The sequence below is a fragment of the Eutrigla gurnardus genome, assembly GCF_963514095.1.
Source record: "Eutrigla gurnardus genome assembly, chromosome: 9".
Classification (NCBI taxonomy): Eukaryota; Metazoa; Chordata; class Actinopteri; order Perciformes; family Triglidae; genus Eutrigla; species Eutrigla gurnardus.
In genome coordinates, this window is record NC_139923.1 from 16,644,939 (window position 1) to 16,662,145 (window position 17,207).

The 17,207-nt window shown below is 42.0% G+C and overlaps 2 protein-coding genes across 3 annotated transcripts in view; both read left to right on the forward strand.

Moving 5' to 3' along the window:
* ppib (peptidylprolyl isomerase B (cyclophilin B)) overlaps positions 1-11,317 on the forward strand; it is a 120,227-nt gene extending 108,910 nt beyond the window's left edge. The window contains exons 2-6 of the mRNA XM_084017828.1: positions 7,939-8,081; positions 9,768-9,881; positions 10,154-10,247; positions 10,609-10,793; positions 10,916-11,317. Of these exons, the coding sequence (XP_083873954.1) occupies positions 7,947-8,081; positions 9,768-9,881; positions 10,154-10,247; positions 10,609-10,793; positions 10,916-11,038 (651 nt within the window). The 5' untranslated portion in view covers positions 7,939-7,946 and the 3' untranslated portion in view covers positions 11,039-11,317. The remainder of the gene's footprint in view (positions 1-7,938; positions 8,082-9,767; positions 9,882-10,153; positions 10,248-10,608; positions 10,794-10,915) is intronic.
* Positions 620-7,252, forward strand: adpgk (ADP-dependent glucokinase). Of its 2 annotated transcripts, none has more exons than XM_084017824.1 (8): positions 620-752; positions 1,806-2,040; positions 3,237-3,462; positions 3,563-3,625; positions 3,812-3,932; positions 4,021-4,217; positions 4,994-5,092; positions 5,232-7,252. In XM_084017824.1, exons 2-8 carry the CDS (start codon positions 1,823-1,825, stop codon positions 5,793-5,795), a joined length of 1,488 nt encoding a protein of 495 aa, XP_083873950.1. In that variant the 5' UTR covers positions 620-752; positions 1,806-1,822; the 3' UTR covers positions 5,796-7,252. The 2 variants fall into 2 exon arrangements, with proteins under 2 accessions (XP_083873950.1, XP_083873951.1); XM_084017825.1 differs by having other exon boundaries at positions 5,235-7,252.
* Positions 11,318-17,207: the final 5,890 nt, after the last annotated feature.

Sequence of the window (17,207 nt, forward strand, 5' to 3'; positions counted from 1 at the left end):
GTTTAATCTGCAGCAACGCATCACATTATAATAGCTCTTAGCTCACGTTTGTATAATGTTATAAAATAATTTCCCACTGATCTGATTGGCAGCTAAGATAGAGCTATGCTTTCCCCCCTTGTATGGTATGATATTTATTTTGTTTCTTGTCTTGTCTTCTTCTATTTGATCTGGTCATTCTATTATTTATTATTATTTTCCTCATCAGTCATTTATTTTGCGATTGGAGGGACTTCTAACACTTTGTAACTTAACTATATATGAATATTTTCCCACTTGCCATGTTTGAATTGCACATGTCAATAAAAAAAATCTACTATTAATGAGAATAACATCCGTTTTCAGCTCTGTGACGATGCATTTTCGAGCTGATCCAAGAGGGTTTTAAAATCTTCAAGTCTTGAGGTCTTTTTTTTTTGTGTGACTTGAATATTATGCGTCACGTTTACTGTATACTTTACTTGAGATGAACGCATTCAGCTCCCAGTAGTGCAATCCGCCAAAAAACGCAAAGAAGAAGAAGAAGCTCCCAGTAGCGTTCTTCACGCCCTGTGGTAGCGCATGCGCAGAGCGCTTGACGGAAGTTACTGTCTCTCCCAATCATTCCTCCTTCAATGTACCGACTGCGACTTCTTCAGTAACCTCTCAATCCACCGGTGGCATTCAGCACGCTAAATGCGGTTTGTGTAATTTACCAGGAAACAGGATCCTCTTCCTGGCTAATCAAACTTGGAGTCTGCACATTAATACCGGTACGTACCGCTAACATCTGTGAAGCTACTCCGATTTCAAGTAAAAGCTGTTAAATTGAGGTGTGTAACAGTTACAGAAAAAAAGTCTTTGGCTCGACTCTAAATCACATTGCTTACTTAACCCGAGCGACAAGCTAATTGCAACTGTCTGATTAGTTTGGATATACTGAAGCCAGAGATTCACCCTGTGGGGTGGTGCTGGTGCTAGCATGTTAGCTAACAAACTGTGTGTGTGTGTGTGTGTGTGTGTGTGTGTGTGTGTGTGTGTGTGTGTGTGTGTGTGTGTGTGTGTGTGTGTGTGTGTGTGTGTGTGTGTGTGTGTGTGTGTGTGTGTGTGTGCGCGCGCGTGTGTGTACGTGTATACGTGTACGTGTGTACGTGTACACGTTAGCAGTAATTTAACCTCTGTGTTATCGTAGGATGAAGTACACACTGTCATAGTTTATCAGTTTAAAGCTTACATTATCAGGGAACCTGAGTTTTGACCCTGCACGTCATCAAGGTGTGAATGTGGAGCTCATCAAACGAGACTGAAACTGTTAATGAGATATCAACATCATTGATTGATTGTATATTCATATGTACAATTATAATAAATAAATCCTTTGCTCTATATAACAAAGTAAAAAAAAACCCAAAAAAACGCATAAAACAAGTTCTCATGCTTGGGAACCATCGCTTATTTGGCATTTTTTTATTTAAAAATTAATTTTGATTAATGAATCAATGCATCAACAGTCTTTGCAGCTCCATTTCAAAACCCTGTAATTCAATTTAATTTTTTTTACCGATTTTTGAACTGACTCGTATTATAATACATCATCGTTCTACAAATTTGTGTTCAAATTATTTCAACCAAGCTGTAATTAAAGACTACCAAACAACGGTTTTGTTTTATGTATATGAGTTTGGTTATCTTTCATATTTGTTTATGTCTTACTACCGATCAGAATGCAGCTCTTAAATGACATCGCCAATAACAAACCTGTCGATCACTTTTGACCGCTGAGGGTTGATATCAAGGAGAGAAGTGACAGATTTCCTTTGTTGCAGAAGCGTGTGGAAGCATCATGTGGAGGAAGGCGTCAGCAGCAGCCCTGCTAGCATTAGCTGTTGGCTATTTCTACCATGGCAGCCCAGACCTGCCGGAGCAGATTCTGCAGTATATCAGCTTGCCTAACTTCCAGTCCCCATCTCAGAGTCAGAACAGCCTGGAGCAGGTGATCTCCACTGCCTGGGAGACTCTGATAACTCTGCCGACCCGGCAGTGGAGCAGAGTGGCTGTAGGGTGAGTTAAACTGTGCAGCTGTTACTGTAAGATATATATTTCTGTTGCCTTAAGTTGATCTCCTGCTCATTGTGGCATGTTGAGAGGCTGGAGTCATGTTTGCGAGTGTGGAGGAATGTATTGTGACAAGTTAGTTCCAGATGGCTTTGGTCCAAAAGGTCAGTGCCCCAGCGAATTCAATTACTGTCTATACCTAGCCTATAGCCTTTAGGCTGCTTTAGAATAACCAACACACTGGATCAACATGGAAGGTGATGATTGGCTGGACCTGAAGGACTGCCTACCAGAGGGATGAACACTTTGTTTCTACCAATAGAGAAGGGGGGTGGGTTTCCACCTGAAGGGACTTTTAAAGTCACACAACAACAAATGGCACTGAAGACTTCCTTTTAAAAACCAATAGTAAAAAGAATAAAAAGATCAAAACAAAACTTGCATAATTCAAGACCAAGCAGAAATACAAAAATATATTCTTTAGAGTTGAGATGCATTATAATGAAATTCATCATATAAATCTTTGCTTGTGATTGGTGTAGGTTTTTTATAAGGAGACGGTCCTCTGGATTCCAATGAATATTGACTAGGGGAAGTCTGACAACATGGAATGAGTGAGGATGAGGGGGAAATTGATAAAAATAGACCTCAACTGTGCTCCTTTTGTTTTTGCCAGCAGTGATGAAAACACACCTCATATTCATATTCAATGGGATATATTAAATGTGAAGATGAGTCAGTGAAAACTATTAAGGAATTTTACAGAAACAGAAAAGAGAGGGGCCCTGTTTTAATCAATATATTAGCAATGGAGCAAGTGAATATTAAGCAATTTGAGCACTTTATGTGCAATTGTCATTCATTTCTGATATTTTAGGATAACATTTCACAGAAACCAAGACATAGCTAAATAATTGAGGGACACAGGATAAGAACTTGTAGAAGAAAAGTATTTTATTTCCCTTTTTAAAGGATTTGTATGTGTCTTCTCAAAACCACTGGCACCAGACTAGCTTTATTCTAGGTTTTTTTAACAGCTTCTCATTTCTCAAATTTGAGCAATTTAGTCAGATCAGGCAACCAGCAGACCTTTTAAAAAAAGTATATTTTCCCACAATTATTTGTAGTTAAAGACCGATAAAAAATAAATGTTGAACTGTCAAATGACCTGTTCCCCTGCCTGTCTCTTCTGTCCTGTTCAGTGTTAATGCCTGTGTGGATGTGGTCGTGTCAGGAGTGGGACTGCTGCAGGCTCTGGCCGTGGATCCTGGCACCGGCCTGGATCACAAAGTGTTGAACTCCAAAGAGGACTTGAAGGAAGCCTTCATCCATTACATGGAGCGTGGAGCAGCTGCTGAGCGCTTCTTCAGCGACAGCGAGGTCTTTCAGAGGATCGCACGTGCAGCAGCAGAGTACCCCGGTGCAAAGGCAAGGCTACTTTACTCCCCAAACTTCTACTTGTTGTTTCATGTAGTCCTGTTTTAAAAAGAACTTCCTTTTGATCAACTTGACATGCGTCTTCTTCCAGCTTTATGTGGGAGGGAATGCTGCTCTCATCAGTCAGAAGCTCGCCACCTACCCTGATCTCATGGTACAGCAGCATGTTTATACTTCTCTAAACTCTTATAATTAAGTAGCCTGTATTTAATAAACACCTCTTTCAGGTAGTCAAATAATGGTATGGGTGCTTCACTTTGCAGAAATCAAAATATAAACACTGGAAAACATTCTTTACAGTTTCAACAGTATGTCATTTAGAATATTTTTTATACTACAGGTCTTGTTATGTGGGCCAGTTGGTCCTAAACTTCATGAGATGCTGGACGAGCAGATAGTCGTTCCCCCGGAGTCTCTGCAGGAGACGGATGAATTTCACCTCATCCTGGAGTATAAAGCAGGTAAAGAAAACGGCAAGCGACTGCAGCTTCCTTCAGTCTGTTAGGATGTTTTAATACAACAGTTAGGTTTGGTTCTTCTCATTTCCAGGTGAACAATGGGGTTCAACTCAGGCACGTCAAGCCAACCGCTTCATCTTCTCTCACGATGTGTCCAATGGGGCGATGAGCTCACTGGAGAAGTTTGTGACGAGTCTGGACGAGTTTCAGCCTGACCTGGTCGTCCTGTCGGGGCTCCACATGATGGAGGGTCAGGGCAGAGAGCTGTGGGAGGAGCGACTGAAAGAGGTCAGAGGCTGAAAGCTGTTTCTCCACCTATTTCTTTTAATCTACAAAGATGGTGTTCTTGCATGTTTTGGTCCATTCACTGAAGATAATATAGACTTGACAGGGCTCCAAAAAATACCATTTTTGGACGCACATGCAACCAAAAATTTGTGAAATGTGACTAAATATTTTCCTTGGTCGCACCGGTGCACGTAAGATCTAGTTGGTCTGATTGCGTGTGTAGCGAAATGTTTTTTGTTTTTTTTCACACCAGCATACAACGAAAGAAGAAATACCACGGTCTTATTTTGGAGTTTAAATTAAAGCCACTTTTACACTCACTTTTTTTTTGTGGGAATATCACATGCTGGAAATGTCTAAAAAAATTATTATATGCTTGAAAAAATGTGATTTGGATTTGCAGTAAAGTACTTGCGGTTTATTAGTCTCAACTGATGAGAGGTGAATGTTGCATTAGTGGTACCGGTGCGGTTGTAACTTAGTCGTTTTTTATGAATGTATGAGATTTATTGATTGTTCCATCTGTTTATATTCAAACTTCCCATCCAGCAGACAAACAGCATTCATGCGTTCAAAAACTGAATGCATTAATTCCACAAATTAATCATCAGGCACTGACGTGTTCATTTCAACAGCCCTAATTTATACATAACAAAACATTTATGTTCACAGTATGTTCCCTGGAATTAGGAATGTAGGGTCACATGGCGTTAACTGAAATTACATACATTTTGGTGTGGCTTATCTAACATCTTGTACTTGCTTTCTCTTGTCAGGCTGTGTTAGCCATATCTGACATTCCTAAAGATATTCCCATCCACCTGGAGTTGGCAAGCATGACCGACAAAGACTTCATGAACAGCATCATCCAGGAGGTACATCTGCGAAAACAGTCGTATCTAAGACATTCTTTCATGTCGTGAACTTCACAGAGTAAAGATGAGTGCTTAAAATCCACAAGTCCCTAAGGAGTTCTGTATATTTAATTTAATTGTTTTCTCTGTCTCCTGTTAGCAGGTTATGCCCATTGTCAGCTCCATCGGGCTGAATGAGCAGGAGCTGCTCTTCCTCTCTCAGGCTGGTGACGGTCCTCATGCAGACTTGGCTGCCTGGAAAGGCATACCAGACGTGGGCCGGGTCAGCGACATCCTCCTCTGGATCCTGGAGCAGCACGGCCGCAGCGAGCCGTCGTCCGAAGCCGACCTGACTCGAATTCACTTCCACACGCTGGCCTACCACGTCCTGGCTACAGTGGATGGATACTGGGGGAACCAGGCGGCAGCAGTGATGGCCGGAGCGCGGGTGGCCAGCAGTCAGGCCTGTGGCCTCCAGTTTGTCGATGTTAGCAAAGTGGAGCTCAAAGCCCCACTTGAGTTTTACAGCTCATACACTGAGCCACAAGAGAAGCTGTTCCTGAACCCTGCAGAGCCTGTCACTATGTGGCGCAGAGGAAACGTCACCTTCCACCTGACAGCAGTGCTGGTCTGCAAACATCCTCTCCGGACAGTAGGGCTCGGAGATGCCATCTCAGCCGAGGGACTAGTTTACTCGGAGTTAATAACCCAGCAGCCCTTCTGAGGTATGCTTGAATCTGACACTCCATTTGGCTGGAAGTCTGTGGTTGTTGGATTGTGGAGTCTGAACTTGTTCAGGCCTCTGTGTCCTGAACCAGGTTCTGTGTCTTCCTTCCTTGAAGCTCTACTAAGTTTTTAAATCCTGCCTGATGACTCCTCCAGCCTGCTCCGTTCTCCTCTGTTCGCCCTCCTCGAATCCTCCAGCAGATACAGAAACTGAGACTTTGCAGAAGTGGATCGGACCGGGCTGTGAGGTGGCCTGACTATGCAACGGCTACAGCTCAAAGCCATCATCACAAACTCCAAAGAGTTTTGTTGGTTCCCCTAATTTACTTTGACCTGCATATCTTAAGTATGCTGTGCCTTGAGAAAAGAAAAGAATATCAAAGTTCGAATATTTTATTCAAATTTTAGAGCCAAACACACTTAAAGCTAAACATTACATCATACGCTTCTGTGATGGACATATATATATACGCTGACACATAAACAATTCTGTTCGACTGGGAACTGATGAGCGGGTTACTATATTGTAGTGGTATTCTTGATGTTCATTGTTTCTTCAACTTTTGGTGCATTCAAATAGTCGCTAGATCACAAAGCTCATACTCCTGTGGGTGTCTGACTTCTTTACGTTGTAACTGTTAACTAGATATACTTGACATTTTTGTTATTTGTCTCAAGAGCATAAAAGTACTTGAGAGTGTGACACGGTTTGTGTTTTATCAGCTTTTGGCTTAAGCACTCCCACTATAAAGACATTTGCAAACTCTAGATAACAACAGTAATTGTATGGTTATTATAATCCCTGTTGCTTATAAATTCCAGATGCAGCATCCATATAATTGTTTTTGCTCAAATAATGGAATTTTACATTTACAAATGGATCCTTCTTTATGCAGTGAAGCTTAGTTTACAATCAGATACTGACTAGGTAACAAAGTTGTCACCGTTGTCATTAAGTTAATGGTTAAATACAATTTCCAAATGAGGTTAAGGTTTACGTTATCAGGGTAACTGTACTTGTTTGTTTGTTTTCTATTTTGTTGTACATGGTCTTTCTTTTTAGTTGTTGCTTTCCCTCACTTAGAAAATGTGACATGATTGGCTGGAAAATCTTAAAAGCTGGCCAGTGTAACATTGCAGGAAAAGCCTCCTTATTCTAGCATATAGGTAGGTACCTTATACTTTTTAATTTTTTTTGTTTTTTTGTTAATGTTTCTTTCCCAAGCTTTCTAGGAGAATGCCTGCATCGTGTTAGATGGATACGTGAACTGTCAGAACAATGTTTGTATACCTCACATGGCCACTGAAGGCATGCAATAATGGAGTCTTAATGCAAACGTACAACAAAAAGATGTATGTCATTTTATTTAGCAGAATGAATTCTTTGCACTAGTACAAAGTGGCAGGTGTGCCTGCATAGGTGAATGTAACATTAACTCCGACCCCCCCCCCCCCCCCCCCCCCAAAAAAAAAAACAACAAAAACAAACACACACACTATTGTACATTATTTTTAGCAAGTACAATCTATTCAGCGTTACTCATTGTGACTCATGTTTTTAACATGCATTACTGTCAACACATTTACTTGTAGTTTGTCATTAAAGTATGAATGTAGAATAGTGGTTTGATTGTGGTGCTGCAGATTATTTTGCATATTTGTCAATGTTGGGAGAGGGGGTACTTGAAAAATAAGACAAGCGTTGTGTTTTTATAGCATTGTAACATAACCATACGGTGTCCATTACTCCCACCCACGTAAGCTTTGGGTCAGTAGAAACTCTATGATTGTGACACAAAGCATTTTTTTTTTATTAAATGAAACAGTCTAAACTCTACCGTCGTAAGTCCAAATACTTAAGTATTGATATGTGTACATATGGGAACACACTGTATGATGTCCTTCCATTGCTGAGGAATGCTGGATCAGAGCGTTGTTACGCGGCTGCACCTGATTGGCTGAAATGCTCCGGTACGACCACCAATCAGCGCTCTGTGCGTCTGTGCTCTGTGTTGAAAGCCCGACCACAGCGTATGCTGGAGCGGCCGCCGCGGCAGTCTCCACCCCGGATACCACACTCCTTCCCCGGCTCATATAAAAAGCTAGCAAGACTAACAGGCCGTCCTCGGGCCATTCTTTTTTCTTGTTGATGGTTAGGCTCTGTGAAAGAAGGATGAAGTTCCTTGTAGCCGTTACAATCATTGTGGGATCACTGATTTTTCTCGCTTTCCCAAATGGCTCATCGGCTGACGATAAGAAGAAAGGCCCCAAAGTAACTGCGAAGGTACGTGGTATGTTAGCTAGGAAGCTAGCTAGCTTGCGCGGATCATGGAGGAAAAATCAGATATCTCCTTCCCAAGTGATGCTAATCGTTATCCACAGACTGTTAAGCCACGTCACACGCCAACACTAGCCTCTAATGTTTAAACGTTTTTGCTAAAATTGGATTTGGAAGACTAGGTTGTTTAGCTTACAGCTAACTAATGTGGGCTAACGTCCCTACAGTAATTAAGGGCATTTACATATCTAGAAATGGTGCATATAACGAACGATCCTGCTTAAACTGAAAAGTGAGCTGTCTGTTTTTGCTGCTGGCTAATCTGAGAGCAGCTAGCTATCGAAATATTGGCCTTGGCGTGCCGTTTACGTTACCAATTATGAATTGCCCCACTTCCATTAAAGCCTCAGTTAAAGGTTTAGGTTTAAGCTACTGGTTTTCCTTCTTTGGCTAACTTTTGGACTCGGGCCCGGCCTAAGCCTCCATGGGGCCCTAAGCAGGATTTGATTCGGGGCCCTGCCCATCTAATCGGCGCAGATAATGCTATCGAACATGGTCAAGGTTCTATAATTTGCACACCTACTGTAAATCTATCAAATACGTGTTGTATTGGTTGTAACCGGCATGTTTTTTAACTCACTAGAGTGGTCTGCAATGGTTTGCTATTTTAATATTCAAAGTACAGAACAAAAGTGTTAGCTAAGCGTCAGCTAAATGTAATGTACTACGTGGCATGCGTAATATGGAAACAATGCATATACTGTAAACAAGTGAATTACTTTAATTGCTTCTCTATGATAAAAAAAAAAAATGCAGCAAGGAAAAAAAACGTGCAACTTGTGCTTCTTAAATAAATGTACAAAGAAATGCTTTTGGTTGACAAAAACATGCAAGACTAAAGTACAAAACATCAATGTTTCAAATCTATAAATTTGCCACAGAACCTCCCCTTTATTCTCGTATATAAAAAAAAATAATAAAAAAAACCAATACATACAAATACCTGCAGCTTAGTGAGATGTTTTTGTATCCAAGTGCAGTAGGTTTGTCCATGTCTGGAGCACACCAAAACACTGGAAAGCGAAGTTCCAGTGCATCATCAGATCAACATTCACAGCTTTTTAAGTCCCCTGGTGGCGATCTTCAAAACGTCACCTTCTCTTCCGGCTTCCCGGCTCTCCCCATTCACAAAGGGGTCTTCTTGCCTCGTTTTGCCTCTGTTACAGCTCTATGAATACCTTCATTGCTGACTCAGAGGCGGGATGATTGTGACACCCCATTATGTCTCTGTACCTTTTTACAATAGCGACGGTGCGTAAACAAGGAGTGGTACTGCCGGAAAGAAAAGGCAGTGTAAAAGGGGCTTGTGAGTGATTTTAGAAGAAATATTTTTGTAGATTGAAGGGGGTTAACTGTATAAATCATAAGCTAATTCATGTTGATGTCCCTGTAGTTGTATAGTTTTGGGGAAAGCGCTCTGAAGAGAAAGTTAGAATAAGCACAATATAATTGAATTCATCATCCATGCCTTTAGTGGTTTCATCACATCAGAAACGCTAAAGGCAAGCTCTCGAATAAATGACCGTATGATTATGCTAACTCGTTAAAATAATAGGCTTAATGGCTTTGCCACATGATGAAAGCTATTGGGGTCTGAATTAACTTCATAACTTGACTTATTTTCTTTTCTAGGTGTACTTTGATATGAAAATTGGAGATGAAGAAATTGGAAGAATTGTCATTGGGGTGTTTGGGAAGACTGTCCCTAAAACAGCCGAAAACTTTATCGCTTTGGCAACAGGAGAGGTGAGAAGAGCTCTACTTTTTTTCTTTTTTCTTTTTTCTTGCCATTGAAATCTGTACAATCCCCATTAAATTAGTAGGTTACTGTTACTTTAAGTATGACAGTGTTGTATTGGCCTGAGGAAGCACTGTATACTATTAACTTGTGGTTAACATCCCACACTATAAACAGCATGAATGTCATTTGACTTTCCATGCTTTGAAATACTGACAGCTGTTATCCCTTTCCAGTTTTGTTCATGTTCTTTTGGTTTTGTTTTGTCCTAATGAAACAGAAAGGATTCGGTTACAAAGGCAGCAAATTCCACAGAGTCATCCAGGAGTTCATGATCCAGGGTGGAGACTTCACCAGAGGAGATGGTACTGGAGGTAAGATAATCACTGCCTACACCAAGCACAACGGCATTTAGTCAGGACACAAATTTGTCTCCTGCAAGAACAAACATGTTCATGACCTGCTGTCATCTTCAAATTTGTGCCAAGATGTATTTCACAAGTTGCACTCTGCCATTTTGTGTCAATAATACTTGAGTACACTTGGCAGATGCTCTCATTCGGAATGTCATCAGATAAAGTAAAGAGAAACATTTGGCATCTGTCCAAGTCATCCAAGGGAGATGTGAAGGTAGCTACAGGGAGAGAATGTTTGTGCTATACACAATACCAAACAAACTAATTAATTATTTTGTGTTAAATAGTTAATACATACTTTTTTTTTCTTTAAATCAAGGCAAGAGCATCTATGGAGACCGTTTCCCCGATGAGAACTTCAAGCTGAAGCACTACACCCCTGGCTGGCTCAGCATGGCCAATGCCGGCAAAGACACAAACGGCTCTCAGTTCTTCATCACCACCGTTCAGACTCCGTGGCTGGACGGCAAACACGTCGTCTTTGGAAAAGTTCTGGAGGGGATGGTGAGTGTTGTCTTGTCTTTTTTTTTGTTTGATGCAATTTATTATTATTCAAAACTTTTTACATTTTGATTTTTACTGCCCTGAACCAATCTGATAACTTTTTTTGTTTACTTATCATCCAGGATGTGGTGCAAAAGATTGAAAAAACAAAGACGGATGGCCGCGATAAGCCTCTTAAAGATGTTGTTATCTACGATTGTGGCAAAATTGAAGTGGAGAAGCCATTTGCAGTGGCCAAGGAGTAGTTGATCGCTGCTGGGGGAGACCAGAGGGAACAGGACTGGGGAATCCGCAGGCCGCCTTGTTTTATCCCTAACCTGGAGAAATGGCTTGTGGGTCATTCAGTGTCGCTGGCTGCCATCTTAAAGCACCAAAAGAGCATCGAAATCGGGCAATCATGACGACACTCTGGGTCCATTTACCAACATCATTCCAAGGTGCACTTAACTGTTCCTTGTTGTTTTTGTAAAAACAAAAAAGGCAAGAAATCTGAAATAAAAGGTCTCAAATTTTGTTTTTTTAAATGGCTGAGTGAATTTCATTACTGCAAAGTATGGGCACCATTGGAATACAGAATCGACTTTAATGGCCGAGTAAGTGTGAACACATACAAGGAAAAGTACAACAGACAGACCTTAAACAACATTAACAAAATGAATAAAGATGAACAAACATTTGCCGCATGTGAGTGAGTGTGAAAGCACAGGACAATGAAAATGTAAACGGTCTGAACATGTGCAAGGGATGCAGGAGTAAAAGTGAAATTGAAATCAAACAGGTTGTTTTGGATACACTATGGGTATTAACTGTTCATCATATTGACCGCCTGTAGGAAGATACTTCCTGTGTGTTTTTTGTGTCCTGTAGTGTTCTGTAGCACCTACAAGAGTGTTGGCTTTACTTGTGAAAACGTTTTAATGTTTTTGATATATTTAGACAGTCATTAGAGTGTGTGTACTGTATATGCCGCACACTACCTGGTAATCAAACCCCTGGTATCCTTTACCGAAGTCATACCCACCAAAGTATACAGACCCCCCTCTCAATCTTTACTCAATACACTGTAACGACAAAGCAGAAACCGAATTGTAGACATTTTTGCAAATGTATTTAAGAAAGGGGGGGAAAACTTACAAGTATTCAGACCACTACTCAGTACTTAGATGAAGCACCTTTGGCAGCGATCGGGTATAAATGGTCAAGCTCTACACACCTGGATTTGTGGATTTGCTGCCATTGTTCTCTGCCTATCCTCTCGAGATCTGTCACGTTTGATGGGGACAGTCAGTGGACAGCCATCTTCAGGTCTCTCCAGAGATGTTCGATTGGGTTCAAGTCAGGTCAAGGACTTTCACATTCCTGCGCCGTCATGGCTGTGTGCTTAGAGTTGTTTTCCTCTTAAAGGTGAAGATTCTACCCAGTCTGAAGTCCTGAGCGCTCTGGACCAGGTTTTCATTGGAATATATCTCTGCACTTTGCTCCGTTGAGCTTTATCTCAACCCTGACCAGTCACCCAGTCCCTGCCGTTTGGTCACCTTTCTTACCAAGCCCTTCTCCCCATATGCTCAGTTTGGTTAGGCGGAGTCCTGGTTGTTTCAAACTTCTGCCATTTAAAAATGATGGAGGTCTGCAGACAGTTCCTTCGACCTCATTGCTTGGTTTTGGCTCTGGTATGCAGGGTTAGCTGTGATATCTCCAGGAAGCTCCCCACTGCGTAAAAACTCACCTCCGGGCTGAGGGCAACATTTCAGCGGGTTGCTCGATATGGGGACACCAGAGTGATCAGCCATTGGATCTCCGCACGGGGCAGCCGGTGAAGTATTATTGGAGACAAGGAAGAGAACTATCACAACAGCCTGTACTTTGCCTGGACAGCCCGGTCTGACAGCACGTCCAGTGGAGAAGTGCTGACGCACATGTATTTGTGTAAACCGTCTGGCTTCGCGCACGGCGACGCTGTTTTTCCGCAGCGAGAATGTGCTGTATTGTAGCCATGGTTTTTCACACGCTAGCGGACTTTGTCATTGTTTTTTTTTTTATGTGTAGTACTATAAACTTAAACTTGTAATTCAATAATAAAAAGAAAATTCTTCTCTACTATGAGCGCATTTCAAAATTGAGCATTGTTTTATAATTTCGAAAAGTGGAGGATATAAATTTCCCACGGACGGCGAGGTTCCGTGATATAGGCGAGATTCCATGAAATCGGAAAGCGATTTATGCTTGGCCATGAGTTGTTGCGTTTCCCAGATTCGATCGTTCTTATAAGGACTTAAGAAGGCTCTTAAGAAGGGTTCGGCTAAGAAGGAGCGCTAAGGTACGGGTGTTTCCCAGAAGCGTTCTTATCTGCCTTCTTAGGAGAACCTTAAGATCAAGCCAAAGAAGCTTCTTAAGAAGCTCTTAGTGGGAGCTGTCCACCGCGGTGGTGCTGAAATTGAATCAGTCGATGCCCGGCAAATCGATCACCCACCTCTTTATCAGCGCATAAGTCACCCACAGCGCCCCGTGGTCCCCCCACACAGGTGCAATTAGGCTACCGGTACGCATGTATCATGTGTGGGGGGGTGCGGGTGTGTGTGTGTGTGTGTGTGTGTGTGCCAACAGGTGTATCCAAATAATCAAGCTCTTTAGCGCATATATAGCCTACCCCCGTGGATAAAGGCACACACATGTGATAATGCAATGAGGGTGCCATCCACCACACCTATCACCGGGGGATCTCAGCCACTGCGTGGAACCCTTGGTGGACCTGGCGGACCTCGTCCCGTGTGGTGGGCATCTTTATGTGGGTCCGGGTATGGCGCAGGAGAATCGGTGTCACAGCATGCCACACTCCGTGACACTGATGCTTTGCTGAGGCCGGTGCCCCCCACCACCTCCAGGTGCCCCCCACCTTAAAAGTAAGTTGCTTTTACTTTACTTGAGTAGTTTTTACTTCACTACATTTATCTGGAAGTTGCAACTACTAATTTGATCATCTTCGAGATGTTTCTCCACCTTGACTGGAGTCCATCTGTCTATAGAAGATTATCCATGTTTTTCCAGATAAATGTAGTGAAGTAAAAACTACTCAAGTAAAGTAAAAGCACCTTAAAATGGTAGAGCACTTGAGGAAATGCAGGTTGCACTTTTCCCCACTGTTACTTTTACTTTCAGTAAAATATTCACCTTATCAACCTCATGCTTTAAATACTCTTACCCTGTAGTGACACCGCTCTGAACTGCAGAGGGCTCCCTCACACCAGAGATATCAGCTGCACAGCAGAACAGAGGAAGTCCATGTTTGTGGTTCCACACGTGATTTTTATCAGGATTGTTGAGGACATAGATTTGCTGCTCTGGCTTTGCACTTGGTTTGTTCCACGACAAGAAAGTAGTTTACAGAGGTTTTTGCTTCTGCTTTCTCCTTTACCAAGGATGGTGGGTTGTACTGCACCAAGATACTGTGGTTAATGTTGTCAATGTCTGAAAAGAAAAATATTACATTAGACACACCTTCCTGTGATTGTCTGATCTTCCTGATGCTCCCACAGCAAAACCCCTCCCATCTGGAGCTTCAAGCATGTTTAAACAAAACATTTCAGGTCAGGCATGCTGTCATGTCTGTACACTAAGTTCTGCATGATGTTTCTGAGTCGTTACAGCCGCCCTCTTCTTAGGCTGTGCTAATAATAGCAGATATAATCATCATATAATATAATTTATTCCCATGTAGCCATTTTTAGAAATATGTGGAGGGCATGGGAACAGTGCTGGCTGAGGGAACAGTATTCCTAAACTAACATCATCTGCTCTTGTTCTGTCTGCAGGCGGAAGGCTGAAATGAGTTCCCAGTTTCACATCTCAAACTAGAATTCAAGTTAAAAATGCATCTGCTTGTTTGAAGGCCTGTTTGTTTCTTTCCGGTCCTGAGCACTTCATCTTTGGTTTAACAGTGCCCACAACAATTAGACTGGCAAACAAGTCTGAATGTGATGTTCAAGTGATTTCTTTTCCTCTCATCTTTGTAGCTGTACTTTGGCCATTATGTCCAAGTAAAATGGTCAAAAAAATGCCACCTTAGCTAGCGCTCTGGCTTGCTTGACCACAGTTGTTCTTTTGCCTGCTGATCGTCCTTGGTTAAATCCTGCAGAGCCCTCGATCCTTACACATGGGGCGGTCCTTGGTTGTTTTCCACACTGCATCCCGGTGATGCCTCCTCAAAAACTAGATCATGATCCGGCTCCGACTGTCTCCTCTCCAGTCCCGATGCTGTGAACTGAGTTGACAAGTCTTTAATCCGTTCTTCCCATTGTGGAGAGATTTGGAGGAAAAGTGCTTGAATTTTCTTTCTAAGGTTTTCTCCTTCGTTTACCTTGAGACGAGAAAGTCTCAAGTTCTAGCTGCGCTGTATCTTTCCACTAGAGGTGATGGAACTGAAGAGTCGGTTCATTGAACCGAGTTAATTCAGACGGTGGAATTGAGTTTTAGCAGTAATTGAGTTTTTTGTCAAATGTGTTTTCCTTTAGTTGTCTGTCCCAGCAGCCACAAATGCATAACCTACGCTGTTACCAAGGCTTGCCAGGAAGCCCATCTTTTTTCTATGGTGTTTAACATTAGTCTCTTGGTCCGCTACGTCTACTGGCTATATAGAGCCACTGCGAATCAGACTGAAGTAACAACTGGTCGCATTAACCACCACTCACAACTCATTCACTTACCGACGAGAGCCGTGAACCAGACCGAAGTACCACCGGTACCATGAACCAGTCTCAGTACTCTCTTGCCGACCGAGTGCTTGGTGACTCAGACCATAATAACAATCGGTCCCATCCGCCATTGCGAGGTTTTAATGTAAAACGGCAAGGTGAAGGTAACAATTGGACTTTTGGTGGGCAAATTAGATGAGTAGCCAGTTCGTTCGTCTGTTAATGTCGGCTCACCATCTGTCCTCCCAGTGCCCCAGTATGTGTTGATGTTTTGGTTCCAAGTGAGATTTAGATTTTTCGTTCGACGGCTGTAAGTTTGGTTGCTGTTTTTGTTATTCTAGTTTCCTCGTTTGAAGCCAGTTTGTTTGCTCTTGTGGCCTACCCCCGTTTAGACTATGTTTTTGCAAACTTCATTTATTAAAACCTTAATTTCTACAAATCTTTAGTTGTATCATGCTTTTGGGTCCTGAACTCCTTTCCTCATGATAATACCTTAGCCTACCTAGCATTAGCGTTAGCCGTGTGTTGAGGAAAATTTAAATAATTGATTCAGGGTATATATGCTTAACAATCCAGCCAAGAAAATAATGTTTTTTTTGATGAGCTGCAGAAAACGTGTTTTTGCCCGGCAGTCCCTGTTTTGCACAGATTCACTCAGGCGTCGAGTGACTCACCAGAAGGAAAATATGGAAAGAATTCCCCGGAGTAGGCACAGCTGTGGTCTTGGTTAAACCCTCTGTTGTTCGGTTTGGCCTTGTTTGTGGCGATTGGGGATTGTCCGGTGAAACAGTGTTATTCTTCACTTACTGGCTTTGCTGGAAAAGCCGGGCATATCTGGCATAGCTTCCTGCAAGAGGCTTTGTCACCGAGATTAAAAGAACACTGGAGAGAATCACAACACGGAGCGTGGAGGTATTCTGTCACACTGGAGGACTGAACGTCCACATCCTGCCCTCCTGTCAGGGACCAGTTAAACATGTTATGTTTGTCTCCTCACTCTGAAAGTATGAATGCAGCAGATACAGAACAGGTGCTGCGGTTTAATATCTGAAATCTCCCCCAAAATATAATCAGATTACTCAATGAGAATATGGATTCCTGCAAGGTAAATAATTGGCCTTCAGAAAGTAGTCAGATACCTAGTTCAGGTGACTTAGAGCCACATATTTTTTATATGAATGGGTCATGACTACAAATCCACAGAAAATTTTGTTCAAATGAATATAATGAATAATTTCTTATTTTTGTCATTTATGAAATGACTGCTGGGTAATATGTATGTTAATACTGTCCAATGTCAATCTTACTAATCAGCTTCATCATCAGTCTGACGACGGCTAACTCTCTGGGGGCAAGGCGATAGATGTCTGGGGTTCCGGTAGCTGATATTCAAGCTAAAACATTTTTTTCCCCATGCGCTGCTCGTTCACAGTCAGATCGCAACTTGAAATGCAACATTCCAGTTGGTGTTGTGAAAAGACGTGTGATTGTTTCAAGTAACCACTCGACAAGCTGATTTTAAACCAGTAAAAAGCAAAATCATGATCATCTCACCATCAAGTCAGATGATTGCATTAATGCCAATGTGCTTCGCCTCTTTTGCTCTCCACACGGTCCAAATACCTGCATTCAGAGAAGCCTGCTCGAACCTGATTGGCCAATACTACTCAGAATACAAGCAAAAGCCACAACACTTTAGATACCTTTTAACTCTAGGTATGCGTAA

What these genes read in the sequence shown, in the direction of transcription:
- adpgk (XM_084017824.1), top strand. Translation starts at nt 1,823, where the DNA reads ATGTGGAGGAAGGCGTCAGCAGCAGCCCTGCTAGCATTAGCTGTTGGC. An exon ending in TGGAGCAGAGTGGCTGTAGG is followed by an intron (nt 2,041 to 3,236) that starts GTGAGTTAAACT and finishes TGTCCTGTTCAG; the next exon opens with TGTTAATGCCTGTGTGGATG. An exon ending in CCACCTACCCTGATCTCATG is followed by an intron (nt 3,626 to 3,811) that starts GTACAGCAGCAT and finishes TTTATACTACAG; the next exon opens with GTCTTGTTATGTGGGCCAGT.